At 44.8% G+C, this 23997-nt stretch overlaps 1 protein-coding gene across 2 annotated transcripts in view; it reads right to left on the bottom strand.

Annotated features, from left to right (window-relative positions):
- HTR4 (5-hydroxytryptamine receptor 4) overlaps positions 1 to 23997 on the bottom strand; it is a 168141-nt gene that overhangs the window by 12936 nt on the left and 131208 nt on the right. Inside the window, exon 8 of one of the 2 annotated variants that reach the window (XM_032851485.1) lies at positions 12845 to 13153. The exons of the other annotated variant lie outside the window; for it this stretch is intronic. Coding sequence (XP_032707376.1) covers positions 13063 to 13153 — 91 coding nt within the window. The 3' untranslated portion in view covers positions 12845 to 13062. Of the gene's footprint in view, positions 1 to 12844; positions 13154 to 23997 lie in introns of those variants that run through there. 2 annotated transcript variants of the gene reach the window in all.

The following is a 23997-nucleotide window of genomic DNA, read 5'->3' on the forward strand; positions in this document are numbered from 1 at the left end:
TGCTGATTTCCCCTCTCACGCTTCCCCGTGGCAGGTAGCTCGGCTGGTCGCTAGTGGCAGACTGAAGTCTGGCACATCCTGAAGCCAACTCTGTCCTGAATGGAAGTTTTGGGAGGGTGGGTGCTGGCGCTCTTGATGAATTTCACTCTCAGCAGAATAAACAATGAGGTCCTAAAGGGGGGTTGTGTTTGTTTGCTCAGGGCTTTTTCCATTAGGCTTGGTCATCCGAGGTTGGCTGGTTACATATGCGATCCTAAGATCAAATGGCTGGAATCCAATTATCCCAGCTTCCTGTCTGCAGAGCCTTGCCAGGGAAGAACACAGTCATGTTTGCCTGTCTTGTCAGGCTCCCAGGACTCAAAGTATATCATTTGGAGAAAACTAACAAACAACAGATCCTCAGATGTTTTATGGGAGAGGCAGCATGGTGTGGAGAGAGGACATGCTGGTCCAGAATGCAAAATCTACACTTACCCTTATTCTCCCTCTTCCTGGCTCAGCGTCTAGCCCTTCGCTTCCCTCGGTTCAGTTCCTTAGTTATTAGTGGGGGATGGTGACACCAACTGCTGGGTTGTTGGGAGCTTCTGGTAGGATGATGTAGGTGGTCATGGAAACTGTAGTAACGAGGGTAGCTGACATTTACTAGTACCTTCTGTGAGAAGGGCACCGTACTAGGTGCTCAAGAGATGCTGTCTCAGTTAATACTTGCAAACACCTTTGGAAGAGTTGGTCATGATGGCCATAATGATTTTAATAGCAATGCTAACATTTCTTCAGTGTTTACCTTAGACCAGCCTCCAGTCTCAGCTTCATGTGTAAGCCATACATCATGAGCAGTAAGTGTTATTATCACTGCTTCCCGACATCGGAGGAAAGTTAGAGACAGAAGTTGGCTAATCTGCTCAAGATTGTGCTGCTGGGAAGAGGCCACAGGGAATCAAACAGACATCCTGATTCTAGAGCAGGAGTTGTAAACTTTTCCTCTACAGGGCTAGATGGAAGTACTTTAGGTCATCGTACTATTATAGGGCTGACTTCCTCAGGCACGGAGGTCCTATCATCCTCATACAGTCTCTGTTGCATACCCTTCTTCTCCTATTTCGCTTGTTCTTTTTCTGTTCGGTTTTATGTTGTTGATTTTTTGCTTGTTTTTATACCCTTTGCAAAAGTGAAAACCACTCTTAGCTCAAGGGTGATAAGAAACAGGCCGATGGTTAGACGCGGCCCATAGTAGTTTGTTGACGTTTGCTCTAGAAAGAATTTTACTTTTACAAATAAAAAAACCAAACCTTAAGTGGTTAAGTTCCTGATGTTAAGATTCGAATCCAGTCTGTGTCCTTCCAGAAACTGTCAACAGCCTTCATGGGTGCTTTGAAAATGGAAGGTATTCTCACTGAGTTAGGGATGCTGGATTCAACCCAGTCAATTTCCAAAGAGAACAGGCTTTTTCCTCTTGGAACAGACTTAGGAACAAGCCAGAAGTCTGAGATTTGGCAGACCCAGAGCAGAGGACCATGCCCGACACACACATCGCCACCGAGTGAAATAATTCGGAGTTCATTCAGTGATTCACTCAGCCGTTTGCTCAGACTCTTCTAGACCTTGTGTTGGAGTCAGAACACGAAGGCAATGACACATTCCACCATCTAGCTCAGGGGGAATATGTAGCATTTTATGAGATAATTGCCACAGAGCTATCTGGGGGGAAAGAAAGATGTTACGAGAAGAAATATGTTCTTTACGACAAATCACTCGACAGACAACGGTGGCACTGGAGGCCATATTTACGGCTTTGAAATAAATATCCCACCAACCTGAGGCCTGGCAGGAGAAAAGACTCTGTGACGTCATCAAATCAATATTGTCATATCCACAGACACGGCCTCCTATGAAAGCAGGGGTTTTCATTTGACCTTGAGTTTCTATTTCAGAGAATAAATGAGCTTCTTGGACATGTATCTGACAATCTGTGCCTATGTTCAGATCTTTAGGGGAAAGGCCAGAGATTTTTTCTGGCTCTCAAAGAGTTTTATTGGGCCCAAAATGTAAGAACTGTAATACATTTTTTGCCGTGTAATTTTCACGTGATGAGGAGAAGGGAAAGATGAAATTTTCTGGTGTGTAGTAAGTATTGGGTTTTGCAGATGGCCCTGTCAGTATGATGCTTCCTTAAGCCCTCGAGATACCCACATGGGGTCCTCCCCCAAGCAACTAACCAGTTCCCCACTGGCCCTTGTGTGTGGGTCTGCACATCCAGTGGGAGGGTTAATCCCCAGTCCGGGCTGGCTACAGCGAGAGGCACTCAGGGTAAAGCAGACCCACCACCCAGCAAGACAGTCTCCTCTGCTTTCTATTTCTCCCCAAGATGGGCCCCCCCCCGAGACCACCATGACAAGCCCTGAGGCTTTTCTCCCCATTATTAGGGCCTAGCAGAATTGTATTAAACAGCAGGTGTTTTATAAAAGTCTATCTGAATGAAGTTCAGGATACTAATGAAATAGATAGCAATTACTCCTTACATTCCTAGGGTGATTAATAAGGTTGTTTCTTATTATATCTCTTGAGATACTATCTCAAGGACACTGTCTCTATGTGCCGACCGTCTCTATGCCCTGGTCGGTCTTGGTCAATTAGAGGACATTTTTAGTCGATGTTGTTTGTTGCTGATGGTAGTTTTGTGCTGAGATGCCTGGTTTGGAGGTTTGTTTTGTGTGCGGGCCTGAGAGCATCCTTCCTCGGGGACTATAGTTGTAGCCCCAGGGAATTAGGTCCTGTGGACTGAGACCGGGGTGGGCTGGATTAGGCTCCACAGACAGGGTCGCCCATGAACTGGGACTTGGCTTTAACTAGCATGTGATGGGAGAAAAACCCAAGTGGGCTGCAGCAGAGCTGGGAACGGCCACATAAATGACCTGACAGTTAGAGTGGGATTGTGTTCTGGGCACGGATGACATATTGATGAGCTACTGGGAACCACCTGAAGTTTCTCAGGAGCATTGTTGAATAAGGAAAATTTTCAGCAAATGGAAAATTGGGGGGCGTTACTTTATTTTTTATTTTTGTTAGTTGTTGTGTGCCTGCATATAATTTTAAAAATACATTAACCTAGACAGACGTAAAGGAAAAAGAATTGGAAAACAGTGTCGTTGTCTGGTATGATGGAATGGGGAATGAGCCCTGACAACTGGCAATGAAACAAAAAAGCAACAATGAGATAAAAGACCTTTCAAAGGAAGAGAATTTGGAAACTGAATGTAGGAGGCAGAGATGGTCAAGAAATCAGGAATGACTTCCCACCAAGAGTACTGGAATAGTAATGATGATGACGGTAGTAAAGATGATGATGATAGTTGGCATTTGTTGCCCAATCCTATACATTTTAGCATATTGTTTCTTAACCTCACTCAACTTAGCACTTCTTGCCCGGCTTTCTAGTTTGGGGGACCATATCTTTTCCCACCTATCAACATGGAAGCCATCAAATGCCAGCTAACAACATTCATTTATTTCTCTCTCCTCTGGAAGCACATAAATCTTTTTGTCAAGTGAATAAAAAGTATTTGGTATCTGTGAAATAGGCTAGGACACTTGTTTCGTGAGGGATTTGAGGCTCAGCGGGGAAGTGGCTTGCCAAAAGCCACTCAGCGGGCAGCAGAATTCAAGGGGACATCAGAGTCCATGTTTTTTTTTTCCATCACACAGCCTATGGCAAGTGAAACCATCAACCGCAATTGGAAGGTTTGAATAGCAAATAAATGCCAGGAAATTAGAAAATAAATAGAGACTGCTCTCCACTGAGAGGGCTACTATTAGATGAGACAGAATTCTGGAATGACTTTGGCCTTTTACTTTTATAAGCTCAATGTTTCCAGAAGGCTCTGGGTTGAGGAGAGGAGATGCAGTAATAAGGGTGGCCCCGATAAGAATACTCTTTCCTGGTTCCTTCCATTGACTCACATCCCCTTGACCAACTGCCCACTCTCTGGCTGGCTGGGACAAGAAGTCCCATCAGAAATGGTGCCGTGGCTCAACTAGCCAGAGACTTTTCACTTGAAATTAGAAAGCCCTTGCTCCACTTCCTTTCCACAAAGCCTTAGTAATGGATGACTCACAGGCTCGGGACAAGTTCCTGAGGATGATAAAGACACATTGCTTTATCAATGGCTTTGGAGGAAGAATGTGGGGTGAAGAGGGGGACAGTGTGTACTCTGGCCAAGAACTTCATCCTTGAACAATGGAATATGGGTCCCCATTTGGACCCTGTTGACCAGAAGACCATATACGAATGATTACCATGCTAACTCAGGGAACAGGGGCTGGAATGAAATGACGTAACCCCCTCATGTCATTCAATCCTGAGAAGGACTCAACTGAAATTAAATTATCTGGTCTCAACCACGTTTTTTTTTTTTAAAAACACAGATAATGTCTGACCTTTCATCCAAGGCTCCAGACCAATTTAAAAGACTATCCATCCAGGCTACATGTTACTCACACATGTTATAAAATGTCTTCTAATTTCGGAGGGAGTGTCTCTTCAAATCCGATGGCCTTGCTTCTGTCTCCTCCCTTCTACACAGGCAGGAAAGTAAAGCAATGATCCTCAAGACAGGCAAATCTAGGTTTGTGTCCTGGCTCGGCTCATTATTATTTGTATGACCTTGGTTAAGGAGCTCAGTGTCTTTGGGCCTCATTTTATTTGTCCACAAAATAGGGTTTATCAGATAAAATAACCATGAACACAATAATAATAATAATTTTACCAATTATCTGCCTGGGGGTGTTCTAATTGCTAACATACACGTAGTTTGATTTAAATTATACAATCTCATAAATTAGGTAACCTTGATGCCTCTTTTACTCCTGAAGAAACCGGAGCTCAGAGAGGTGAATTCCCTTGCCCAAACAAGCTGGCAAGCTGGAAAACCAAGATTCAATCCAGCCAATCCTTTTTTTTGGAACGTTAATAAGTTACGGAAAGGGCTGCAGAAGCACCGCCATGTCTTAGGGGCTCAAAAAGTGGAGTCCCTTTACCTCTCGGCAGGTAGAGCGTGACTATGGCTTAGGAACTTCATGAACTGGAGCAAACAAAGAGACATTTCGGTGTTCTGTAATAAGGCGACTGGGTGACAACTCGGGCTCCTGTCCCTGCTCGTCACGTTGTACTTCTCCGATTCTGCAACCTGCTTCTGTCTCCACCTGCACAGGAGTCACAGCCTGCCTGTTTCCAGGCCACGTGACTGACACAGCCACAACCAACACCCGCCCCTCTCACCACTGCCCTGCCCCCGGTGTCTCAACACGCTTCCTATAGGACTCTCCATGTGGCTTTGGAATTTCAAATTTCGCGAGATCCAGAGTAAAAATGGTAGCAGCTGCCCCTCCGTGAGTACTTCCTGCACGCCTACGCTGCACTGTTTATGAGCCTGCACCTTCCCCGGGCTCAGGGGCTCATGACAACACTGGGGGAGACACCGTCATTTTCTCTGTGTGAGGGAAAAAAGAGGCTCAGATAGTCAGGAACTCGTCCAAAGTCACACACCACTCAGCTTAGTAAAGACTGAATTTAAACCCAAGTCTACCTAATGTCAAAGCCCAACGTTTCTCAAAACTTAAGCGGGAAAGGAGCAGGGACCCGCACCGAGCCAGTCATGTAGCAAGTTAGTTAGAAAACTGAGGGCGGGGGTGCCTGGGTGGCTCAGTGGGTTGGAGCCTCTGTCTTCAGCTTGGGTCATGGTCCTGGGGTCCTGGGATTGAGCCCCGCATTGGGCTCTCTTCTCAGCGGGGAGCCTGCTTCCTCTCCTCTCTCTCTGCCTGTCTCTCTACCTACTTGTGATCTGTCAAATAAATAAACAAAATCTTAAAAAAAAAAAAAAAAGAAAAGAAAACTGAGGGCGGAGGACACAGATTTGCTATCTCTTGAGCTCGCCGCACTACACCTTAGCCTGAGCAATTTCACCTTGGCCAACCCACACCCACAATCTGGCCCAGCCATCAGTTCCTCTGTGCTCTGTGCTGTCTCAAGAAACCTCACTCTTGGTGAAATGGTGGCCAGTGCTCCCTAGTAGGTCACACGCCTGGAGCAACCTCGGTCTGATCCCCCACTGCGTTCGGCAAATACAAAACCTTAAGCTTCACTTCTTTTTACAAGAGACAGACAGGAACCAAAAGAGAAAAAGGAAACCCTGCATAAACCAGGGAAACAATGATATTTTAAGGCCCTAATCCTTTTGCTCCTTTCAAGAAATATGATAAGCATCTTGATTTTATTCAAGACAGTCACAGGAAAATTCTCTTATCAGAAGGCTGCAGGCTTTGCAGTGGGTGGAGACACACCAGAGCCCCGGCCAGATTTGGAGGGTGCAGTGCGGAATCTGCCGACAGTGAAAAGCTCCAAATTCTTCCAAAGGAGCAAATTCAATGAATTTATCGGACAGCTCCAGGGCATAAAAACCTGTGATGGGTGAGAGAACCAAAAAAATGACCCGTAAGACTTGGCCACTGTCCTCCAGGAGCTCAAGCTCTTGTAGGGAAGCTCAGAATGTACATAATTAATGAACCACAGGGAAAAAGCACCCGGAGAAGAACAAATCAAGTGCTTTGGGGGTTGGAATAGGTCAAAAGCCTCATGCTGTTCTGGAGGCTGGAAAAGACTTCAAGTAGAAGGTGTCCTCTGAGAGGGACCACGCTGGGGGGCCGTGGGCCCAGAGGAAAGAAGAGCGGAGCCGACAGCGGGACCGTGAGATACAGAGGTTAACACACAATGTACCGTCTGCTTTGCAGGGATGCAGAGGAAGGACTGGAGGAGATAAAACTAGACAGGAGGCTTAGGAAAACAATGTGGAGCCCAGCATCTGGTAGGCAGTGGAGAATCTTTATGGGGTTCTGATTAGGGAAACAGCATGCTCCAAGTCGGGTTTCAGAGCTGAACACCCAGTCCAGAGGAAGATAACATTAGTTGTAGAAGGATGATGTCAGGAACCATGGAGATAAGGAAATGCAGGAGAAAAAAAAATCTGATTATACAACCAGACGGAAGGTGCCTCCTTAGCGCGGTAGGCAGTGCATCAGTCTCATATAACCAGATTGAATTTCCTCTTACTTCTGATACAATGAATAGTTTTCATAGGAAACCACTTTCTGGCTGGCCAAGAATTGGTTTTTACTTCTAATTAGATGGTATTTGGAATTAGCTTATTTAAAAGCAATGAAGAGCCACTGTATAAATGCATCTTTCTTTCTTTGGACAGCGAGCACTCCATGGAGAAAGACGGAGGCAAAAGGGAAAAGGTGTATGGGAGAAGGATTCTTCGGTTTCAGGGACGGTGCTTGCTGCTGAAGAGAATAGGCCTCTTGTGGGTCAGGCTCCCTCAACAAGGGATACGGGGGAGAAAGGCTAGCCTGGGCAGGGACTGGGCCCCATTTCTAGCTCCCGGTAATCTCTGCATCCTTTAGGAAATTTTGGGTTAACCTCCCAGCTCTGTTTCTTCATCCATGCAGCGGGGAAATGACACGTATCCCCCGGGGTCTCCTATAAAATGCTTCCCACCATGCCAGCCCCTAGTAAGTAACTGACAAATAACATCTTAATCTACTCAATCGCTATCAGCTTTCACGTCCTCATCTGACCCCATCTCCTATCACGTTCCCCGCATTCACTGAGCGCCAGCCACACACGCCAAGCTCATTTCTGTCCCAGAGTCTTCGCATGCACTGTTCCCTTCACCTGACATCATACTCCTCCTAACCAACACATGACTGACTCCTCATTAGCATACTTGTCCCCCGTCACAGGGCTGACCTCCTTAAAGCTCTCCCTGACTGCTCCAGATAAGGAACACAGTGTGTCCCCTCTGTACTTTTTATGTTCTTTATGGCACTGGTGAGTATCTGAACTTGTCTAATTTGTGTACTTTCGTCCCCTTGTTTATTTTCTGGTTCCCGAAGGGACAGCAGACACATCATCTGTGGTATTTATTAATGGGACTCTGGCAACAGACCTCTGGCACATAGTAGGTTTTTGAGAATTTTCCGTTTCTCTAAAGACTGTAGCGCCATTGACAGAATTAATCCATAGAACACATAGTAACCACGTAAAACACAGTGAGTACTTCATCAACGGCAGTTCCTCTTCCTTGCATGGGTCCAGAGACTTTCTTCACTTTGGCTGGCTCCAAAGTGAAGAAAGACAATCTGGAAGGAAAGCGAGGAAGGGGACAGGGGCCCAAGGCTAAGTCAATCAGGTTTCTGAGGTTCATTCTTCCCCTGGGCACAGTGGATGCTTCACAGGGGTGGGGTCTCAGATGTTCATTTTAGGAAAGACGTTTCAGGCAATGGGGCATTTTCTGTATGGAGGAAGAAGTTTTGAAAGTAAGTGGACAGGCGTGATTCTGAGACAAATTACCTGGAGAAATAGTTCATAGGAGTCCCATGAACGCTTTATAAAAACTAAGGAGAGGGGGAACCAAGCACCATCAGAGATTTTAGAAGAAAAAGCCCAGCCCAGGGGCACCTGGGTGACTCAGTTGGTTAAGCGTCCCCCTTTGGCTCACGTCATGATCCCAGGGTCCTGGGATCAAGCCCCGCATTGGGCTTCCTGCTCAGCGGGGATTCTGCTTCTCCCTCTGCCCCCCTCATCCCTGCCTCATGCTTGTGCACTCATTCTCTCTCTCTGAAATAAATAAATAAAATTAAAAAAAAAGAAGAAGAAAAACCTCGGCCCAGCTGCTTAGGGTTTTAGGCTATAAAGAAGGCTCTATCCGGGAATATAATTATTGTATTAGAATGGCTAATATATTACATTGTAACATTATAATATAATTATTACATAGTCATTATTATATTATAATATTAATGAGCAGAGATGGGGAATCCAAATCTACCTGTTCCCCATCCTACTTTGACTTATGGGCAATGGGGTTCCCAGGAAATTTGTGTATGAAGAAAGGATTTTGATTTGAAAACCTAATTCTTGTCCCCCGCCCCTGCATTTTATATGTGAGATGATGGGGGCTCCACGGATGAAACAGAAGGGTTGAGATGAGTACCGTGCCCTGAATGCTGATGGCATCTTTCCACTGCCCCACACTCAGAAGAGATTGAGCCTGGATTTCACAAACACCTACTCTAGGCCTAACCTCCCGGGGGTTCCAGGGTAAGGGAGCTGAACTCTGGACTCTTGGATGATTCATGACACCAAAAAAGGTTTTGGTCAGGAAGCAAACGCTTAATTATCTCAATCCAAGACCTCTGGATATACAACTGTCCAGATGACTCGAATGTGTGTGCCCTGAGAGCGGCTGGGCCGGAACCTTCTCTATCCTCTGCTCTTGGGATGGCCATCTCAGAGGTATCTGTCCTAGGGCACGAGGCCCTAACCAAGGTCACAGGCAGGCAGACAGGTAGAAGCACATTATTTAAGGGTCCTAGGCTTCTGGCTTCACCTTTTGGAGAACCTGATGCTGGAAACAGGAAATTCTCCAGCTTCAAACACCAAAGCATCTAAGAGATGGGCTGGGCTACCAAAGTGACAGAGAAGCTCCACAAAACTGAGGCATGGGATTGACTTTGGCATTTTATTGTGTTTCAAAATTCAGTTATTAACTTTGAGACTTAAGATTTCCCTCAATATGTAATTTATATAAACATGTACAGAATACATAAACAGATGTGGAATTTATCAAATATTTATCAATAAATAGAGAGAATTTATCTATTACAAAAGCAAGACTATGTTAATTCCTGTTTCTCCCAGAATGCATTCCTGGGAACCGTATCAAGAGCAGATCAACATAAACTCAAGGGTGTTTTCCAGAGAGACAAATTAGATTGAGGGACCCCAGTACCTTCAAAGCATCAGCCTCCAATAAATCACAGATGTAACTAATAATCTCATAAAACCAAAGATACAACCATCACTAAAATTTGCAATCCTTTAAAATTAAATAATTAAATTCCATGTTCTCTATAACAGGCACATATGTACATTACATGTTGATTATACAGGACACTTAGGGCATTATAAACTGCAGGAGTGGCCCCGCTCTAATTCTACTTTATTGCAAATGCAAACAAAATTTAGGTGGTGCCTAAATAATATTAAACCATAATTAACAGTAATTTACATGGCTATCAGATTAGAAAACAATTTTTAGAATTATCTGGTTCAGAAGCTCAGTAAATTCTTCCTGTAACAGTCTTGTCAGCTGCTCGTTCATAAATAATCCATGTTTGAGTTTTTTATTTGCACAGAATTTATATGTGTATATATATATATATTTATAACATTTACAGAGTGGGGATCATTTTGATGACCCAGGTCTTTATTCTCGAAATAAATGTTTTCATGGCAAACAGGCATGTGAATTTCTGTCATGTGACTTTGACGTTTCATGAAATCAAGGCTCATTATTACCCAAATTAGCCTGTGGTCACCATCTCCCTCCACCGACTCCTTTAAGAACAACAATATCCCTTCAAATGAGAATGTTTCTGCTGTATAAATTTGCAGTGCGGGTGTGTGCGGTAACCAAACGAGGAGGGGTGGATTTGGAAGAAAGAAGCCCTGAAAGGTGCTCCCTTGGTATGGTTTTTCAACATGGGAAGCTCATTCTTTAAACTGGTTCACATTTTGGTGAGGAAATTCTTTGTCCTTGGGTGCTCAGGAGCATCCAAAGTAATCTAAAGTAATGATAAACATACAAAATAGCATTTTATGATTTACAGGATGTTTTCACAAAAATTATCTTATTTATCTCAACAGCTTTGCGAAGTAGCCAAGAGAGATTCTTTAGAGGCCAGAGAGGTTGAGGGTCTCACAGCGAGAGTCAGCAAAGCTTCACTGCCCCTGGCGCTTCTCTACCACATCCATCTCTCCCTCGCGCTCACAGAGGCAACAGGTAGCATGTCAAGTCGAGCAGAGAGTTTGGGGCCCATTGCTGACTTCAGGACCTTGGGACTCAGAACTTTGTTGCTGCCTCCCTTGTATTAAGAAAGAACTGTCCTCAAGATGATGGCTGTCCCCTAAGCCTGAATGCAGTCGGCAAACACGGACTTGAAAAAGCAAAAGAGATTGGTCCAGCCAGAGTCATTAGCCCATTAGGACTCGCATAAACTGTTTTCATCCTGGATGAGACTAGATCTCCAGTTCAATCTGATCTCCACTGGTCAGCGAGAGTTCCAGCCTAGACAGGGAATGTTTCAGCACGGTGCCGTAAGTCTCAACCGCATTTCAGGAGTACTAAATAGTATTTCTCTTTAGAGGCTTTTCCCCTTCCCTAAGGCGTGACTTTCTCCCCAATAAAATTAAGCTTTTGCAGGACAGAGGTTTTTTTGTTTTGTTTTGGGTTTTGTTATTTTTTTGTTTGCTTTTTTGTGGTTTTCTAGGCATTTAAACGGTTTGAGGACAATCTTTTTTTCCTTATTTCAGTCTCTTTCCTTTCCAGTTCAATTCCAGAACTAAAGTCGACATCAACAGAAATGGTAACTGACATGTCTTAAGCAGCAGGAACAATGAGTATGATAAAGTCCTGAGATGCGATCAAGTCACAGCCAGGATCACTGTTAGAACCTTACATGGCTCTGGGACATGGCGGTGTCTAGTTCCCTGGGACTTTTACTCTGGGGCAGTTGGTAAGAGCCAAGGACCTCAGCTTCGACTAAAAGACTTCCTGGTTAATTCGAAGGACAAAGTTGGCAAGAACAAGAGTCTAGAAGGCCCAAATGAGGAGGGTGATTCCTTTGAAACAAAGTCAAAAGGCAGGCAAGCCATGGGCTTTTCGAGGTAGCTGAGGGATGTAGCAGTATCCTTGGTCCTAGAACCAGAAAGGGATCTTGGAGATCCCGGAGTCCGAACTTCAGTTCACAGATGTAGAAAGTGAGGTCCAGGAATGGAAGAGCGTGGGCCAAGATCTCACAGCATGTTAGGAGCAGAGCCAGGGCTGGAATTGGGGTCCTTGACTTCAAGTCAAGCACTCTGTTCCCCCCCAGACACGGCTTAGTCCAGCCCTCCTCCACGTGCAGTGAGGAGGTTCACTTCTCCCCAGTGTGAGCTGCCAAGAGTTCTTTCCTTTGGGAGCAACAAGGCCAGATTCAAGGCTTTTAAGCTGCTACTGTGGGTTTTGCCACAAGTTCAAGGGAAAGATTCCAACGTCTTTAAAAAACACTACAATGTTGTTGGCCCTGCCTTAGGCCCTTCAGCAGAAGATGCCGGTTCTAGTCCAAGAAGGAAGCAAGCTTCTCGGAGCAGCAGGGCCCGAGGCCACAGCACTGGGGGAAGCTGTCTCTGGCCAAGCTCCAAGGGTGCCGCAGACACTGTTTTCAGATAGATCTCTGCCCCCATTTCTTCCACGGTAAGTAAATGGAGTATGTCCTGAAGAGGACTGGAACTGGCCTCAAGGAAGAGTGAGCAGGAGATCTGCAACTGACACGGGGGCTGGCCAGGAGGATGCAGGTTTGGACCCAAACACCAGGAAGAAAGCGTATTAGCGTCTGGCCCAGAACAGGATCTGGCCCAGAACAAGACAGAGACAAGAAAACGAGGAGTTTGAACATGGCTGTAACAGGCGTGAACAAGCAAGAAATGTGTGCTTTTGGAACACGGCTCTGACCAAGACAGGCACGAGGAGGATGTGTTTTGACAATGTCTGTGCGCAGACACAGCAAAGAAGGCATATTTGAAGACATCTATGACTGAGATAGGACACAGTGAGCAATGGTGTTTGGAACATGAGAGAGACAAACCAGGAACAGTAAGGGGACATATTGGGGACAACAGAGAGTGTGACGCAAGGGCGAGATGCCAGGAAGAGGGAGTGCTGGAAAATGAAAAAAAATCCCTTGTAGAGGATCTCTGGAAGAGAAACCCCAGAGAAAGACGAGGCCTCCTGTCCCCTGAGTCCCTCCAGCGCCACCTGCTGGAGCCCCAGAGAAAATCCCGGTGGGCGTGGCTGCCCGGCGGAAGGCGTGCTGAAGAGAAAGGCAGGAGCGGTCCCACACCAGCAGCAGCTTAGAACCTGCCCTCTCTCCGAGGGATGGCTGTCTTCTGAGTCACCGCCCCAGGGACTAAGGGTCACCGGGCTGAGCAGCCACCAAGGAAGAAGTTGCTGGAGGATGGCAGTGACTCTCCCATTGGCCACCACACTCCACCGCATCCCTGGAGAGGGGAGATCATAGTACCTTAGATTTGGAACGGACTTCCCTGATGATCTCAGCAAAGGGCCCACCCAGGGCACACCAGGCCCTCGTGCCATGCAGATGGGTGGTCATTTAGACCCTACTTAGGAATGAATCTTCAGTGACCCGCCAGGCCTTTATTATTTTTGAGCAACTTTGTTCTTAGGAGAACTTAATAATGTTCAGCCAAAATCTTCCTACTATGATTTCAACCCAGTGAAACTACTGTGCCCTCTGGGCTCACTCAAAATTCTTCCCTCTGCTAATTACATCCTCCAACTTTTCTCTTCTCCAGGCTACACATTCCCATTTTCTTTAATGGTTCATTATATATTATGGTTTCCAGATTACTGCCCATGATGATCATTGTCCTCTGAAAACAATCCTTATTATGATTATCTCTTGAAACACAGCACCTGGAAAGAGCACAAATCTACACAGTGAGCCTGTCATGTCCGTATCATGTACATTTCATCATCAGTTTGGTTTACTTCTATGAATGTGGTCAACACCAAATTCATTCCTGTTAATGGCAACATGTTCTTGGCTTACACTGAGTTTGTTGCCAATTTGTATCTTATTAACACAAACAGTTGTCCACGCCTGTGGTGCTTTATTACACCGGTGCAGCCTATTTTATTTTATTTTATCTTATTTTATTTATTTATGCCAAAATACAACCCATTACATTAGTCTCAGATAAATTTCATTTTATAGGTTTTAGTCAGTTGAGATCATTCTAAATCGTAACAACTGCGACATTCAAGATATGATTACTTAGCACCCATTCAAACCAGACTTCAACGGTTTCATAAGCTCACAGAAGATCAGATAATTTATTGCTACCTAGATCTTTCAGCGTGGTGTCATCTGCCTCCTAGGTCTTCAGGCTCCAGTCAAGATAAAAACAAACAAACAAAACAATAACAAAAAACCCCCCACTGCTTAGGGTAAAACCAAGAATTGTTTTAGGCACAGACTGCCTTCCCAGTAAACAACCATCATTTGGTGTGCCTGAGAATAAACCCACCCGTGGAAGGCTTTATCCAGTGCCTTGCTGAAATGTCACTGCCATGCAATAAATCTGTCCTGATAATGAAATTAGTTGGCATGAGTAATAAATCGTTTTTTTAATGAAACAACATTGACTCTTTGGCTCACAAATCCTTTGTGTAATAGCTGCTGTCTTGAATATTGGTAAGGTCTATTTCAAGCTATGAGTCTATAGTTTCTGGAGTCTAGATTCAGTCTTTTTTAAGAACTGGGGCAATATTTACTGGTCTCCAGGCTGCCTTCTCTTCCCCGCCCTCGAAAGAGTACCAGTCAGAGATCTTATCAATCAATTCCTTTAATCCCGAGATAATAAATCTTGGCTCAGAGACAGTTAAATACTTTTCATGAATCTTGGACAGCAACCTTTTCCCTATAATATTCTCATCTTTCCGGTTGGAAGACTATTCTTATTGAAATAGAATATGCAAGATTTCTTCCTAAATATTGAGATCTAACTATTTCTGGGTTTGCTACTTGCTCTGAACATAGCTTTTGATTCATCCTTGGCTATATATTCCCTCTTTCATGCTATTTTCAAGTATAAAAAACTCAAGATGCAGCCTCAAGTCTTTATATGCCACCCCCCATTGGCATGACTTAATCACTGAATATATCTATTAAAAGAAAAAAATAAGGAAAATGAAGGAATGAAGGAAGGAAGGGAAGGAAGGAAGGAAGGAAGGGAGGGAGGAAGGGAAGGAGGGAGGAAAGCCCAGTGTTTCTCATTTCCCACTGGCCAGTTTTCCTTTTTGATCATACTTATTATTACCATTATTAGCAATAATAACAATAAGCCAGGCACACTATACTATGCTGCACTATATGCATTAATCTATGAATTTTATACCCACTTAACAGAGAAGCAAACTGAGTTTTAGAGAGTTTAAATAATTTGCCCAAGTTTACTCAGTTAAAAATTAGTAGGATCAGACCTTATATTTTGGTCATTTTTGATACCAAGGTCTGTGCTCTTAATTGTCCTAATATATGGTCACTCATGTTCTCGAGAACTGGCACAGCTAAGCCCCATGTTCAGGTGCTGGTAGGTCACTAGCATCTCCTTGTCCCACTGCGACACATTCCCAGGTCAAAGAGGCCTGTGCAGAGGTTCCCACCGTGTCTGTTCTACCTGGGGGAGAGCCCGCAGGGTGACGTGGCTCCCCCTTTTACTGAAACGCAGTGTGTCTGGGATGTTAACGCAAGACTCATTCCCGCGAAGCCCCCTGCTCCCTAGAAGAGAATCTTTGCCAAGTGGCCCATATACTTTTTGTAATGCGGAACTAGGGAGACAAAGACGAAAAAGAAGAAAAGCTTCGCAAAAGGCAGGAGAAAAGTCGGGAGGATAGAGTCAGAGAGAGCGGGTGGGTGAAAAATCATAGCCAAGAATGAGGACAGAGGATAGGAAACACGCCAGGAGATCAGGGCTGAGGAGAGCCATGGAGTCGGCTATGTGGAAGGCTCCAGAGCAGCTGGGGAGAATGAAGGAGGCTCTTTGAGAAATGTTTCCAAAGGCTGCATTGGCTCTCTCACACAATCCTGCCGGGGAGTCAAATAAAGATTGAGATGACCACGGAATCCCTGCTGGGTGTCCGCCACTCCCAATCCAGGCTACCTGAATGTGCAGGGTGTAGTGACGCGAACGGTAAGCCAGCACGCAGGGACCCGGGAACGAAAGCCTTTTTGGCTTTCATCCACACGTGCCTCTGATGACTTACTCCCTTCCATGTGCCTCACCTTCCCCACTTGCTGCACGAGGAGGAGGATTATCTCGAAGATCCTCTGCAGCTCTGACATTCTGATTCCAACGGGAGCAGAGATGGTGGGTGACAGACACAGACTTTCTGATTGGGCACCAGCTGTGTGTGGGACTGTTCTCCAAAGCTGTGGGTAATTGCTTGAATTTGGCTTTTAATATTCTATTGTTAGTATCTGATACTTTATATTCTGTAGGGAGGGTAGAGGTTTCACTGGAAACACAGAGAGGGTAATTTTTGGATTTGTATTAACGAATCTGAAAGACCTCAATTTCTGAATCTGTGAAATTACATTGCAAAGCTGTTAAGTGGATCTGGGTAGGATAGGCTCGGATAGCCGAGATGCCACAACTTAAAATGCAGCGAGACCACAACTGTCTCTCCTCAAACATATGCTTGAGCAGAAACATTGGCATGAAATTCAATTGAAATCCGCTTGAAATCCCTGACGCCAAACATCATTGAGAAGGAACCTCCGACATGTTAACAAACGAATTTCAAGTGCAGTTTCTAGTTTTAATGATGTTAGTCAAATCTTCTACAATTTACAAAGTATTTTTACATCTTTTCCTACATTTAATCTTAAACCCAAATCCCTAGGAAGGAGAGTACAGAGTCTCATTTCAATATCAGAAGAGGAAGAAGGTCAATGTAGGGGCAGGGGTCGACTGATGGGAAGTGGGGCCGGTGCTGTAAACAGCCTTCTGTCTCCCAAACCAGGAATTCTGGCCACGGGGGAATGTGTGCAAGTCATCTGTGTGCAGGGAAGAGTTTTGTGGTGAAGTTTAACACTAACAGTTCTTGAAGCAGACTTACAATTACCCGTGTCCCAGAAGAAAAAGGAGGAGAAGGAGGAAGAGGAGAGGGGAAAGAGGAGAAAAACACAAGCTAAGTCATCCTTCACAAAGTGGTCTAGAGGTTACATGCCTCAGAATTATCTTGGGAAGCTACAATAAATTCAGATTCCCAGGATCCACACCTGACCTCTGTCAGTGGGGGTGAGAAGGCAGGGGTCAGGTGGGGACAGCAGACATCTGCACTTTCTTAAAAGATTTTATTTATTTATTTATTTGAGTGAGTCGGGGGAGGGGCAGAGGGAGAGGAAGAAGCAGGCTCTCCGCTGAGCAGGGAACCAGATGTGCAGCTCCATCCCAGGACTCTGGGATCAGCTGAAGGCAGTTGCTTAGCCAACTGAGCCACGCAGGTGCCCCGACATTTGCATTTAAGAAAAATGCTCTTAGGTAGTTCCTGTGCACATAGGAATAAAGATTCCCTGAGCAGGTGGGTATCTACCTGCCTCACACCTGAGCCAGCACTTTGGGCCAGAGGCTTAGGGGGAAGCAAAGGTGAGTGGGAAGGGCCAACTTCACAGTTTGAGGCACTTGGTGGGGCTCCAGAGGGGATCAGAGTGTAAGCACCAAGATACACACAAACAGCGCATTTTAGCCAAGTGGATGGGGAGGTAGTTACTGGTTTTTATGACATTAATGATGAAATAAGACTGGATGGTGACTCATTAATATGAGAATTTAAAAATGTGAAGAGACACACAAGGCAAGTTTTGGTAGGTGTTCTTTACGTGATGAAAAAATAGAATGCTTGGGTACAAAGAGCTGATAAAAATTAATTGACTTGTCTAGAAACAGTAAGCACATAGAATTGTACTAAGTTATCAGTAAGTTCAGTCACTCAAAAGGCAATGTCCTAGGTCAATTTCTTCATTTGTCTTTAGATTCACTATCAATCAGAATAGAATATGGACTCGGAAAGATCCAGTATTTCCCAAACGTGGGATGTGTTTCACAGCTGAAATGTCAAACACTGGGATCAAGTTATATTTGAGTAATAATACTTTCTACAAATAACAATTTGTTTTGTTTTCATTGCATTTATATTTAAAGTAATCTTCTGTATATGATTTTGCATTCAGGTCATGACACAGTTTCCTTTACAAACACCTTTATTTAGATTAAAAATGTATTTAGGGTCACCTGGGAGGCTCAGTGGGTTCAAAACCTTACTATTAATTTTGGTACAGGTCATGACCTCAGGGTCAAGCCTGTACTGGGTGTGCAGCCTGCTTAAGATTCTCTCTCTCCCTCTGCTTCTCCCCCCCGCAAATAAATAAATAAAAAATAAAGCTTTGCTTCCCCTGTTCCTGTTTACTAAAAAAAAAAAAAAAAAGAAAAAAAGAGATGTTTTAAAAAAAAAGAAAAAGTGTACTTAAAGGTAAATAGTAAATAAATAATGGCATGAATAGAATGCTGACATGGTAAAAGTTGTGAGAGACAGGCAAGTGACAAAAGGTCCTATCAGACAGATGAGAAAACTGACTTGCAGGAAACACAAAGTCCTAGCAAGGGCAGAATGCAACGCGTCCACCAGGTAGAAATTCTAAAATCACAGTTAGCAAGCGTTCTGCGATTTTGTGCTACTTGTAGAAAAGACCCAAAGAGCTGAGTCTGCACAGTTTGAGATGCCTACACTCTGGCCTCTGGACAAAATGTGTTCCCAGAGCTTTTTAATTCCATCACTGACCTCAGACATGTCCATGCTCCAGTCTGCCAAGGGGCAAGATCAAATTGGTGGGCACGGCTCGTTTCAAGCCTAGTACACCTCTTACCCTATGCCTCGACATGCACATATAACTAAGGTCAAGCCACTCTCCTGTGAGATATTTTCCCTTTGTCTACCCTGATTCCTAAATGGCAAAAAAGAGGATTGGAACTTTGAGTCTTTGGGGAATCCGACTGACTGTTTTTTCCGCTGAACTGTTTCAATATGACTGAACCTAAACATTATCTAGGAGAAAATGCCTTCAAAGTAGGAATCCATAAGAAAAACAGCCAACATCTATTATGTGCCATTCACTGCCACTCACAGAAACAAATAATCGAATTACCAGATATAATTTTCACCACAATCCCCTGACCTGGGTTTTATTATTTGCAGGTTCTGGTTGAACGGCATGAAGCCTGTAATCTGTTCCAAGTCAAACATGTGTCATGAGGGGAGCCTGGATCCGAGCTGAGCAATCCAACGAGCATCTCACCACTCCAGCCTGTGCCTCCCAAGGTGTGCCTTCCCTGGATGGGTACCCTTGGCTCCCAGCCACTTCAGGTGAGAAGATGGTCTGCTCTTGACAAGCTTCCCAGGTGATGAGGGTGTGTCAGATGCATAAGAGCATACAAGATCCCTCGTGATGAACTAAGCTTCCAAGAGAAGGAGAAGCAGGTGGTAAGGGAGTTCAGAGGGGGAAGTGATTGGTTATTGCTCAGAGATTGAGGGGGCGGGGATCAGAGAAGTTGGAGAGCTCATGTTGGAACTACGCCTTGAAGGATGAGTAGGCTTGGATGCCAGGCAGGAAATCGAGAAAGAGCATTTAAGACAGCAGAAAGAATCCAGATGCAGGAGAGCTCACTATTTATTTGGGGGGAAACTGATCAGTCTTACATGCACATTGCACAGGGAGTTAGGTCGGGAAAGAATTGAAGGAAATGAGCTGGACACCCAGATTGGGCTAGAAAGGAAAGTCTTTATATGCCCTTCACTCTCTGTCCATCCACCCCAAGTCCCAGTATGTCGCTCAAGACTGTTCCATTAAACTCAACCCAGCGGGCATTTACAGTTTAAAATCCTACACAGCTGAATGGGTCTTTCCATCCTCTTGAATGATACACATGAAACAGGTTGTCTAGCCATGGGTATATTCCACAAATATACCAAAAGAAAATCAGAGGTAGAAAAAAATTATAATTTGCAATATTGTTAAGAAAAGGTCACTCTAAAATTACCAAATATGTGCATAGACTTGAGTTGAATCCTAGAGCCCATTCATTTGGAAAGTCATGGGCAAACTGGACCAAATGCAGAAGAAGTTGTCCAGGATGGTTTGTTTGTGTGTGTGTGTGTGTGTGTGTGTGTGTGTGTATTGTTTCCAAGGGCTCAGACCATCAAAAAGAAACTGGATGGTAACATCTTGACCATGAACTCCTTGATGGCAGGGATCTTGCCTGTTTAGATTTCTGCCATGTTCCCATTGCCTAAAGCAGTGCCTGGTCCATATGAGATGTGTACACAGAGGCCACTCATGTATGAATAAGTGAGAATGAGCTAAGCGTTCTGAGACTTGGATTCAGATCTTAGTTCTGTGGATACAGCAGCATTGTCTTAAGCAAACATCTTAAGTGTTTGAGCGTCAATTTTCTTGTCTGTAAAATATTGGGTTTATCAGCCTATTTTCAGGTTATTCTCTTAACAAGACTAACAAATAAGCCCATGGAGTGGCCACAGGAGACACTGAAGGGAGGAGGTTGATGGCTATGTGCACACACATGCGCAGATGACCATCTGTTCTGCCAAAGCAGTTAGAGTTTCCCCATTCACAACTCCCAAGTAGGATTCCACTTGGACAAAAGGTTTCCACACCTGAAAAAAAGTGTTTAAAAACAGCTCGACTACTCGAGCTCTGTTATCGCTCCCACTTATAAAACTTTTAAGTTTTTATAATGTCATGATATAGAGAAGAAAAATTGGACCAAAATCTGCAGCGGGAGGGCTTTTCAAACAATAGAATGTCTTGCTTTGGATCCTAAGGAGGTGAATCTCTCCTCGGGAGGGGAGATAGACAGCTGTCAGATAAGTTACAGAAGAGACCACTGCCTGGGCTGGAAGATGTGACCAGATCACTTCTGAAGCCTTTCTCGAGTCTAAGAGCCAGAAGTTCTATATTCTTTCCAAAGTTTTCAGTTAACGAGTATGGAGTATAGCTTAGTTTTCAGCAAGGGCTCTGAAATCAGATGAATGCAGTGTGAGAACCCTGGTCCTAACCCTCACCAGTTGTAAGCCACCAGCCGGATTATTTTCTCTCAGTCTCCGTTTCTTCATCAGTAAAATGGGAATAATAATAACAGCTGCTCCATAGAGTGTATTAAAGATTCAAGAAGATGGTACACGTAAGACAATTAGCTCAATACCTGGCATTTAAAGCAATGTACTATATGTTGGCTAAATGAACATAATAATAACAAAAATGAAGTGATGTTCAGTAAATGGTAGATGCTACAGTGATGATGACATAGAAGGAGGAGGGGGAGGGAAGGAGGAAGAGGAGGGAGAAGGGGAGAAGAGGGGGCTGTCTGGACCAGGAAACCAAGTTATTCCTGAAACAACTAATTATTATGCATGACAATCACATATATGTATATATGTGTATATCCTTGAGTCTTTGTGCACACACACACACTCACACACACACTCCTTTCCCCAAAGCCAGAAACTTGAAAGCAGCCAATGCCCATTCACAAAGAGAGGAACAAATGACATTAAAGCAGCCAGCAAAGGAAATCAAAGTCTGGAAAGAATAAAGGAACAGGAGCCGGCACCAAATATATGTGTTTGTCAGGTTTATCAAAATATGGATTCACTCATTTCTTACAGAATAAAAGGCTCTCCAAGAACAATTCTAACTGTGAAATGTTTCTAGGAATCTTGTTAAAAATAACCTGAAATAGGCAGGGAAACAAGAAAAGACATTCAGAAATCATTTCGTGAAAAGTGGGTTCTTGGCTCTTTTCTTGACTGTCACCCAGAGCGCACTCAATTGTTTGTTTCTATAGTCAGAAGTCGTTTACTAGGCTTCCTCATTCAGGGCTTGCCCATGATTTCACGGCATTACCAGCAGGGCAGCAGCTAGAACTTTCTGCCTACCTTTCTCCACAGTTCCCCTGTCCTTGCAGGTGAAGTACTTCTGACCCCAGTGCTCAGAAACTATCTTGCCCCTTATCAGAAGGATATTAAGGTGGCACCAACCCATTTCCCTTTACCACCTGTTCTGACAGTGAAGCAGTGTTCCAGCAATCGAAGCCTTGCTCTACAAACCTATGTTCCTGATTTTTGCCTCAAAAGATGATGATCGTGATAATGAGAATGAGAACACAATTCATCAATAACCTACCTGTTCCACGATCCATATGCACAAGATCTCACACAAACCTCACCACCATCTTATGAGGCAAGAACCATTTTGCCCTGGAAGAAACAGAGGCACAGAGAGATCAAGCTACTTGCCCAGGGCCACACAGTTTCAAGGTGGCAGGACCTGAAGTCCAACAGGTCCGTGAGATACCACGTCCTATGCTTTTAGACACGACACTAAGCTGCTCTACCGGGACTCTGGTTCCCTCTAGGTTGGGATCCCACCTTGTTATTTCCAGAGGCTGAAGTCATGGCCCTGTCATCTCTATGTGAAAAAAGAAGAACATGGAGACCACATTGAGGGCGGTGTCTCTTTAAATCCAGCCGTGGGGTCCTTCTTCATAAATATATTTAGATAGTAATTGTGTTCATATGAAGGGCTCGAACAATAGAAATTTATCCTGATGGGTGGATGACAATGTTTTCTTCAAATGGGATCTCAGACACCAAATTAGCTGTGGAGCACTGAGCATCTACAGAGCCTGGGGAGGGATTTTCTTCCTTAGACAAGTCTAAATTGCCTTCCACCCACAGACTGCCAGAGGAGTCATGAACCAAAACAAAATGGCCCCTGAAATGAACAATATCACCTCTGGCACATTTCTTCCCACTGGCAATCTTTCCAGAAGGTCTCTGGCTTCAACCAAAAGAAACAGTATGCTGGTTGAAATAGGTCTTGCTCTGTCTTGAGTTTAACTGTACCGAGAGGAAGACTTCTGACAGTTCTGTAACTCACACAGCCACAAAGGAAGGTTGTCCCCTTAGACAACCCGCCACCTCCTGGGCTATGCTGACGGTTCAGTCAAAGCTTCCAGTGACCGATGTCCATCATCACTTCGATGTGGCTGGCAGTCATCCAATTTTCTCCTTCTGTTCTATTCTACTCATTCTCTACTTGATTCTCCTTATTAGGAACACCCCCCTAATGAGGCAGTCTGTTCCATTCTGTGCTGAAATACGGACTCTTAAAACTTCAATCTTCTGTCCCTACTTCTCTCCTCTGGGACCTTGCAGAACAAGCCAGACCCCCTTCTCCTGTAACAGTCCTTAGATGAATAAAATCAGTGCTTATGACCTGAATCTTCTTTACGCTCTAAGCTTAGCATCCCTTGTTCCTGACATGGTTGCTCCCAGGTCATTAATTCTGCAAGGAAAAAATCTCGGTGTCTGCCCTCTTCTGGACACACTCTAGTTTGTCAACCCCCAGTATAAAACAGTGCTTTACCGCCTCTATGGGCCGGGGACCCGCCTCTGTACGCTGCGGACCGAACCCGCGTTTACAAGGAGTATGTTTTCCGGTGGGTCTCTTGTGTGCTCTGGAGGCGATTCCTTCCTGAACAGCTGCTCTGACTAAATCGGGAGGGCTGTGTCCATGCCAAGTACATGCTGTAAGGGAACAAGCTCCGGGAGCCTGCCTGCTGGAAAGGGCTTGTCGGTAAGGTGACTGCCGGCACACTACCCTCAGAAATTCCAGGCCCTTCTTCGCAGCAATAACACCAACCGCCTTCTACAAACAAAATCACAGGGTGGTTTGTTTATTTATTTATTTATTTATTTGAACCTGTCTTGTCTTGGCAATGGGTGTAACATTAGAGGAACCACATGGTGCCAGAGCCGCGCAGATGTGGGCAGGGAAAGCACAGTCCCCTCCTGGCACCGAGGAAAGACCCCTCTTGTGGGGCCCTGGCCGTAGTAAGGAGATTCTGTGTTGCGAAGCCCAGAAGAGTTGTTTAAAGCGGGGTTCCTCAACCTTGGCACTATTGAAATCTGGGGCCCGATCACTCTTGCTGGAGTGGGGGTCGGGGGCTACCCCACGCATTGATGGAGGCTGAGCGGCGTCCCCGGCCTACGTCTACTGGGTGTCTGTAGCACCCACTGGTGCTGGAAACCAAATGCTTTCAGATGTTGCCAAATAGCCCCTGGCGTACAAAATGGTCCCCAGTGGAGCACTAATGGGTTAGACCCACACCATCTCAGCAGTTTAAGATGTGGAACAAACCCTAAACTTGAAACATTACCTCCAACTTCCCTGTTTTTTTGT

Source organism: Lontra canadensis, unplaced genomic scaffold (assembly GCF_010015895.1).
Source record: "Lontra canadensis isolate GAN:19392208 unplaced genomic scaffold, GSC_riverotter_1.0 scaffold5, whole genome shotgun sequence".
Taxonomy (NCBI): domain Eukaryota; kingdom Metazoa; phylum Chordata; class Mammalia; order Carnivora; family Mustelidae; genus Lontra; species Lontra canadensis.